Source organism: Psammomys obesus, unplaced genomic scaffold (assembly GCF_907164565.1).
Source record: "Psammomys obesus unplaced genomic scaffold, mPsaObe1.curated_primary_1811, whole genome shotgun sequence".
Classification (NCBI taxonomy): domain Eukaryota; kingdom Metazoa; phylum Chordata; class Mammalia; order Rodentia; family Muridae; genus Psammomys; species Psammomys obesus.
Genome location: NW_026592666.1, coordinates 14,810,927 through 14,819,960, shown reverse-complemented (window position 1 = coordinate 14,819,960; position 9,034 = coordinate 14,810,927). Strand labels below are relative to the sequence as shown.

General features: G+C 43.1%; 1 protein-coding gene across 1 annotated transcript in view; it reads left to right on the top strand.

Moving 5' to 3' along the window:
* The window catches only part of C2cd2 (C2 calcium dependent domain containing 2), a 61,566-nt gene that overhangs the window by 25,722 nt on the left and 26,810 nt on the right, over positions 1–9,034 (top strand). Inside the window, exons 5-7 of the mRNA XM_055614804.1 lie at positions 3,633–3,755; positions 5,920–6,043; positions 7,707–7,815. Of these exons, the coding sequence (XP_055470779.1) occupies positions 3,633–3,755; positions 5,920–6,043; positions 7,707–7,815 (356 nt within the window). The remainder of the gene's footprint in view (positions 1–3,632; positions 3,756–5,919; positions 6,044–7,706; positions 7,816–9,034) is intronic.

The following is a 9,034-nucleotide window of genomic DNA, read 5'->3' as shown; positions in this document are numbered from 1 at the left end:
ACACACACACACACACACACACACACACACACACACACACACACACAAATACTGACTGAGGCAAATTAACTAGTAACAGATTGGTAACACAGCTACCCAGGGGAGAAAATGACTCAAAGAATCTTGAACACAGAATGGTCCCTTTGTCAGCAGAAGAGATTGAACATGTGAGGGCTTGTCTGTGAGGACTGCAGGCCTGGACAACTGTTGTCATTGTCTGAGAGAAGCAAACAACAGAAAGGAGGAAGAAAGAATGAATTGTGGTGGGGCAGACCTTCCTTCTGCTGGTTGCTTCTCTGTGATAATGACATCATTTGTCGAGACCTGCAGTCTACACAGGCAAGCTCAGCCATGTTGAATTTCTTATGTGAAGAAGGGCACCAGTCTGTTTGACTCCTTGAGTCCTTTTTCCCAAGATAGCCATGTTACCAATCTGATATTGATAATTGCCTCAGTCAATGTTCAGGTGGAGGATTTACCTATCTTTGTTGATTTATGTACTTATTTTATTTTTAATATAATTTATTTTTTATTTTTATATGTATGGGGTTTTGCCTGCATGTGTGTTTTTGTCTTGTGTGTGTGGTACTTGCAGAGGTCAGAAGAGGGCACTGGATGATGCCCTAAACTGAAGTTAAAAAAGGTTGTGAGCTACTTTGTGGGTGCTGGGAATCAAACTCAGGTCCTCTGAAAGAGCAGACAGTGCTCTTAACTACTGAGCCTTCTCTTCAACTCCTTGTATATATATTAAATATTAAATATTGAATATTTAATCCCAAGTCAGTACCACTAACAGTTAGACCTCCATTCAGCCCTACTGATACTTGCACACAGTCACTTCTGTCATTGTCTTTTTACAAAGATAATCTCATTCATTCCTCCTTCTATACCCAACCATCATAAGGCTGTCTACATTGTGTACTTCCTTATCTCATTCTCTAGGCACTCCATATATTTCTCTAGGGAGTCTTTCTGGGGATTACTTTGTGACTCAGTATTGGGCCCACAGCACCCTAAGTAAATGAAAATAGCACTGGGGATGGGGGAGGCTGGAAAGGGAGGTTGCCTTTGGCAACTGTTCCTAAGTTGGTTGGATAATGCCTGCATCAGGCCAGAGTTCTTCTGTCTACTGAGTGAGAAGCAACTGTGCATGTCAGACAGAGAAATAAAGAAATCAACATGAGGCACAGTCATAATGTGGGTACTATTTAGCTAGAAATGGAGTGATGCACTAGTGCACACTGTACCCTGATTAGTCTTGCAAACAGTAAAAGAAGCCTGATTCAGGAGACACATGTGACATGATTACACATCCAGTCCAGAAAAAGCAATCTGCAGAGAAAGAAAGGTAGAAACCAGGGGTTAGGGGACATGATTCCTGATAGGGTGGAGTCTGGGGTTCATCTCTGGGGAGTAGTGAGAGAAGGTTGTGAATATATTTAAGAAGTGGATGCTCAGTACAAAAGGGTAGTGAAATGTACATTTTAAATGGTTATTTTATATCATGTGACTTTTATTTCAACTTAAAATTGAAAGCTAGATTATCAAGAGACTATTGAGGGGATAGGTGGTAGCCTTGTTGTTCAAAGCACAGGCTCTTAACTGTTTTAACCACTTGGATTTGACTCTTGGCTCTCCTAATTATGGACTTTATGTGTCTGCAAATGTTAATTGACTTCTCTATGTCTTCATTTCCTTATCTGTGAAGTGGAGGGAATGTGATGTAAAGATTAAATTTGCTAATACATGTATATAAGGCTTCCAGTGAGAACCATGGAAACTGTCAGCCATTTTGGTTCTTGGTATTTAGAGACCTTATTGTTTAGAGATTCAGGTCCACTTTCAATAGATATAGGCCAAGTCCACTATAGGGAGTATTGGTCAAGCAGGGGTCAGTTAGCCAGTTGTCTTAAAACAACACGGATTGCTCCATTTTTTTCTAAAGTCAGTTCCTGCTGAACAAGTTGCAAGTATCCTATAAGCCAGTGGGAACCAGTGCCTGTAAAGGCCTTGTCTATACAGCCAGATGGGGCCCAGTGAGGGTTAATAGCACCCAAGGTGCTTTGAAGATGCCCACCACAGGGTTAGGAACCAAGGTACTAGATGTTGCAAGAGATCTTGGTAGAACTTAACAACCACAGCTTCTCTTCTCAAACTTCAGAAAGTTGGAGATGCCTGGGCTGCCAGCGGTGTGTGACCTACCATCTTAGCAAATATCCACTGAGGAGCCCTTTCTTTCAAGAGTGAAAACCAAAGCTATAATACTGAAACAAGGCTCAAGGATATCAAGATATCCTTCACATTAGTTGAGATTTTAAAACTAGATTCAAAACTAACTATGGTACCATAGGCCTAGAATCCTAGTCCGTGGGAGGCAGAAGCATAAGGATCACTAGTTTAAAGCCTACCTGGGATATACAATGAAAATTTCCCTTAAAAATCCAAGGTCTGGAGATGTATTCCACTGATAGAGCACTTGCCCAGTATGGGCAAAGTCCTGGGCTTTATCCTTAATACTGAAAAATAAAATAACACCCAAAACCTGTGCACTAACAATATTTATAGCAGTAGTTCTCAACCTTCCTAATGCTGCAACCTTTTATACAGTTCATGTTATGTTGACCCCAACCAAAAATTATTTTGTTGTTACTTCATAACTGTAATTTTCCTACTATTATGAATCTTAATGTAAGTATCTGATATGCAAGATAACTGATATATGACCCTGTGAAAGGGTTCTTTGACTGCCAAAGGGGTCATGACCCACAAGTTGAAAACCACTGATTTATAGAGATCTGCTGCACAGAACAGAACCATACACACTTGAATGAGCACCAGTACCCAGCTAGGAATGGTACAGAATGAGTCACAGGAAGTTTTTGGTGGTCCCTTCATAGGCTTCACATGGGATACTCAACCCTGGCATCTTGGATATGAGAGATATCTGAGCTGCAGAATGGTAACAGTTTCATTAATTAAAAAATAATTAATTTTCAGAATTAGTTGTGATGGGAAGACCCATCCTGAATGTGGGCAATACCATCTCATGGGCTGGAGTCCCAGAATGAATAACAAGTAAAAGCTTCCTGTTATGCACTGTGATTAGCTGCTTCACATTCCTGCCACCTTGCCTTCCCTGTCATGACAGACTGAACCTTAAAACTGTGAGCCAAAATGAACCCTTTCTTCCTTAAGGGTTTTGGTTAAAGCAACAAACAAGATAGTCAATATAGCTACAGTCAATAGATCCAAAGCGGCATATGTGTATTGCTGGTCAGTGTCTGGGGTTTGGAGTCTTTGCACAGTTTGTCTGATCCTAAGCTCTGACTCTCTGCCTGCCATCGAGTTCTTGGCTAGACTGTGCTTCTCTGCAGCTCAGGGACCTCTTCAGCCCCACATAGTTATTGGCACAATTGGTTCATTATGTTCTAAAGTCCCTAATTTCTCACTGGCTGTGTTCTTGAAGACTGCTGGAATTCCTGGATTGTCATGAGCTAGCAGGACGGTTTCAAGAGCCACCATAGTTCTCACAAGAAAAGTGAGTGATGATGTCTGATGGTTTAACATCTAGCATTCCTGTCAGGGATCTGAGTCTGGCATGCAATGATCTGATGATCCCTCTCTCTCTACAGAAGCAGATACTCAAGGTAAACATGCTTTCTGAAGCCCTTGAGGATCTTTTCAAGCACCTAGTTAGTGCTGCCTCTCCATCCGTTTTTCTGAGCACCAAGCCTATGCCGGTTAAAGAAGCTCAGGTAAGCCCAGATCACAGGATGCAGGAGATTCTGAACTTGTTTCTAGTGTCTTCACTTCTCATGGTAGGACTGACAAAGCACAGGTAGATATTGCCCACAGTATTAGAATAGAGCCTCAAGATCAGAGCTCCGTGGCGGGAGATGTTACCAGGACACTCACTTTTCTTCTCACTTTCAGCTGGTGACTAGGGTCACAGGAATGTGAGAAGTCATCTTTACCTTCATTTGCTTATGATTGGCAGGCACAGCCCAAATAAGAACAACAGGAGGTTATAGACTTCCCTTTCAGAGGCATAAGGAAGGGGGCTCAGCCTTCCCAAATACCAGGGTCAGTTATACATCAACAGAAGTAGGAGCAAGTCTTAGCTACTGTATCTCCTAGTAATCCTGTTAATGTAGATTCTTACCGAGCAAAGAGAACTGTAACCACAAATATCAAAATTGGAGACAGTTTACAAAATAATTTTTGTTATTTTCGGAATTCATGGACCCCAAAACATAAGGATCTATCATATCTAATCACATTCTGAAATGAAATTGTCCAGTTTCATTAAATGCCACACCCATGGCAGGGTTCTCCAGAGAAATTGAGCACTTGAACATGGGGGTTAGAGAGATTTACAAGATATAATGTTTTGACTGATAAATACATGGTTCCAGCCCATGTCTGAAGCCTTGAACATGAGCAGAATTGATGGTTTGGCCCCAGTCCAGTCTGACCAGAGGCTCAGAGCTAGAAACCCAGGAGGACCAGTGTTTCTGCTTGATTCTAAAGCAGAAAAAAAACATGGCCTGGCTTGAGATGCCTGGAAAGAGGAATTCTTTCTCATTTGAGGGTGTCTCAGAGTTTTCTACTCAGGCCTGATGGGGTGAAGCTACACTAGGAATGGCCATCTATTCAATTCTGTCCATTTAAATATTGATCTCTTGGGCTACAGCTTAGTTGGAATAGTGCTTGCTTAGGATGCAGAATGCTTGAAACCCTGAATTCAGTTTCTAAGATCATATATCCTAGGCATGGTGACACAAGCCTATAATACCAGCACTCAGGAGGCAGAGGTCAGAGGATCAGAAGTTCAAGGTCATCCTGCATTATGAAATGACTCTGAGGTTAACTGAGTCTGACTAACACAATACCCTATCTCAAAAAAAAAAAAAATCTGCCCTGAATATTGATCTCATCCAAACCACCATCATAGAAACACCAGAATAGTATTGACCTGGGTGTTTATGGTTCAGAAGAGGGCTTCTCATAGCTCAGTGGTTAAAGCACTTACTGTGCCAGTATGAAGACTGGAATTTGGATCCCTAGAACCCAAAGTAAATGCCAGGTGGACATAGAGGTCTACCTATAATTCTAGCCTCAGAAGGCAGACACAAGGGATTCTTGGATCAAGCTGGCTGGCTGGAATAGCTGTATTGGTGAGCTGTATTGGAGAGACCCTTGCCTCATGACAAAGTATCTCATTTCCATTCTATCCCAGTGCTTTAAGGAAGTTTACAGTCCTTCTTAGCCTCTGGCATCTTCACTCACAGCAGGGAAGAGCCTGGTTCAGAACAGTGTTTGCTGGGTGGTACCCACGAGTGTCTCTGGAGATGATAGTAAGCATCCCCCAAGAAGTAGCTCAAGTTCAATCAGCACCTAGGATAGCTCCTGCAAGGCTTTCACTGTTCAGAGCCCAGCACCTCTCAGAGAACCTTCTAGGGTTTTAGGTTCTTATGCTAAATTTAAGAGCCCCTGTGAGTACTACTATGACAGCCAGTGCCTGAGGCCCCTTTGAGAATGGGATAAGACTGCACCTGCCTCTGCCCTCTCACTTGGGCAATGTCAGGGGCCCATAGATGTTCTTCCTGTGACAGGTGGACTCTGCCTGGAAGCAGGAAATGATCACAGGCTGATGGCCATTCATACCTGGGTGTTGTTCTGTCAGGTACCAGGGTAGACAGGGTTATCACTATTTGCAGGTTCTTCATTTGGGAATAGAAAAGGGTCACTGAAGAGGCAATAGAAATGTTCTATGAGGCAGGAACGTCAATTATAAGCTGACCCTGGAGGTTAGGTACTCCGTTCTGGTGTCCCTGAAGTTGGTTTCCCATATAGAAGCCAGTACCCTGGCCAACCCCTCATATCCTCACAGCTGTTGCCCTGCTTTTCTCCCCACAGACTCTTCAGTGCACTTCCTCCACTGCTCAGGAATCCTGCCCTCCCAAACCTCCAAGGGCTCATGAACTAAAATTGCAGGTGAAGAATATCCGAGTCTCCCTGCTAAACCACCCTGGTGCTTCAGGTGGGCACTGTTGCTGCCAGGGCCTCATGGGACTGTCCACTGCTGTGGGAGGGACCTTCCTTGACTGGAAAATCCTTATATTCCAACCTAGTTGGGTCTACAGTGTGATTCCTGCCTTCCTTGGCAGAAATATAGTGAAAAGTTTTGGTCTTTGGCTAATGGGCTTTCGGTCCAGAGGCCACAATCTATAACCCCCTTAGCACAGTGAGCAACTGTGGTTGGTAATTGCCAATCATACATACCCAGAGAGTTTCTGGAAAGAATTCTAAATGTTCCAGATTCAGAGAAAGGGTAGGTATTTGAAACAATGGCAATGCTAGCAACAGAATCTGAACAATATACAGGACATACATGCCATGAAGCATCACACTGCATCCCATAAGTATGCTAATGTTATAAGCAAACTCATTTGCATGAACATGAAGGTCAAGGGAAAGCAGTGTCGTGGTTGCTCTACCTGTTATCAGCCTGACAGATACTAGTTTTGGTTTCTTTTTAAAACTGAGCCAATAAAATCATGTTGAGCACTCCTGAGCCTCTGAGCAGTAAGGCTTCTGCTGTCCTAAAAAGTAGGGTATGTGAGTGACTGATGGGGAATCAGAAGGTATGGGCTCACTGATGCCTCTGGTGCTGCTGATGGGAGGAAGGCAGCTGTAGAGCCTTGGTCCTCCCCAGGGTTCCCTGTGATTACTGAGGCCCCCCAAGTTTAGCAGCCTGAAGCAGAACATGACTTTTTAATTGCAGCTTGATGTAAATGAGAATGGAAGTGAGGTTCTGGTCATTGTTTAAGAATGCTAGGAATTCTGGTCACCATTCGCAAAGGCGCTTCCAGTTTACAAGGCATAAAGGGGCCTTGAACTAGGTCTCTACAAAGCTGGCTACAGATGATGTTTTTGTGCAAGAGCTTGCATATTGCCTTTCATACCTGTATCACGTAGCAGCCGAGTGGGTCACCTGAACTATCAGGTAAGGGTGGGGTCCCAGCTTGGGATTCAGATGCTGTGATACCAGATCCCATTCCCTATCTATCCAAAGAATTCACCTTGTGAGTACAGAGTAAGATGCCCATATCTGGAAATAGATCTGAGTCTCACCTTGAGAAGGGACTGTGAAAGTTATCTCAGAGTCAGGCATTGTAGTAGTTACTGACCACAGAGGACTTCAGGACTAGTGCTATAGAGGCAACATTGTCTCAGAGCAGAACATCTATGAGATGTCAAGAACCCCCAAAGGCCCTTGGGTTAGAGGAAGAATAAAAACATCTGCTTGTCGTAAGTGGGAAATGAGTTTGTCTGTGAGGTGCACCCACAGTTTAAGCTTAGGACCAGCCGTCCTTTAGGTAGGCTGTTAGTCTTCTATAGAAGAGGGGCCAGAAGCCTCAGCACAGAGCATGTTGCTTCTAGGTGAGGCTCCATACCTGGGAGTCTTGCCTGCTTCCAGGACTGATGAACTTGATGGAAGGAAGTAGGACACTGGGGTCAGTCCAGGGCTGTTAACACTGTTATTGCTCCAGAATTGAGATTTTATAAATGGCAAATGACAGGAAGGTATTTTAGGTGGTAAGCTGAGGTTTTTGCTAATTTACCTTTCTTTGTGTAGGTAAGCAAAGTTTTACTGCAATTCAAAAATGAAAGCCAAACAATCTTGCTTTATCTGATCACAGGCAGCATTAGCTATGTGTGCGCAGCCCAGCTGAATGATCCAGCACAGCGGTTCATCAGCACCCTAGTGAGAAACACAACAGACCTCACATGGGAGGAGGAAGTCACTTTGTGAGTACAGCCTGCATCCCCAGGGGCCTGGCGGTGACAGCTAGGTCTGGTCAAGATGGACAGATCCTGGAATCATTGTATAGCACTGTTTATACTAAAAAATAATTAAAGACATAAAAACAAATTGTCTTGAGTTTCTGAAAGACAGCCAGCCCTGGGTAAAACATGGACTTCTTTTTAAAGGCAGCTCTGGGGAACTACCTTTCTCCTCTCCTCTCTCCTTTGTCACAAAGGACTGTTAAAAGATTCCCTGGTTCCCTTAGCAACCAGCCACAAAGAGCAAAAGAAAGGCTCCAACTGATGCCAACCTCTGGTGGAGAAAATTGAAAAAGGGGGATGTAGGTGCTAGTTTTTTAAAACTTTTATTTATGTTTCTTATGCCTCTTCTCCACCCCAATCCCTCCCAACATCAGGTAGGAAAGAAATGTTAGTGGGGAGAGGGGGTGTAGTTTTCCTTAGCTACTTCCTGTTGGTTAAGATTGTCAGGTTCTTGGGGCAACTCCAATCCTCCTTTCAGGATATCTCCAACTTCTTCTCATCACACTGCATCAACAATAACCAGGAGCAGCATTCTTCCTGGGAGCCCCCTCAACACGCTTTGTGCTCTGGCATTTATTCCCTCTCTGAGTCCTCAGAATTAAACTATCTGCAGTTGGCAAAGAGCCCCTCTCAGAGCCTGCACGAGGCAAATAGTTTGCTTCTGTGGAGAATCTGAATCAGCCCCATATACCACACCTGGGATTAAAACAAAACCATGTTTACATATCATAAAACAAAACTTCCACAATATTTCAACCTTTCCGTTTAAAAAACGGGGAGGGGATTTTCTTTTAATATGAATGAGAATTGCTGTTGCTTTCTTGAAAGGAGATGATCAAGGAACCAATTGCTTTTTGGATCAGTAGATTCTTCTATAACCTGGTAACTCTTAGCTCATACCTTTTGTTGTTGAGCCTCGAGCTAGGACTCCAAAGCTGTTTCCTAATGGCAAGAAATTACCTCCTGTGTCTCTCTTGGACATGCATTCAATAGTCAAATGACTCCTTTTATCAGAAATGGCTCTTTTGCTTCTCTGGTGGAATGTACTGTATTTCTCAGATTTAACACACCAGTCATTTTGAGCTCTTACCCCAAGACTGCTCCTCTGGAAGCTCAGTTTGCTCAAGAGTAACTATTATTATTATTATTATTATTATTATTATTATTATTATTATTATTA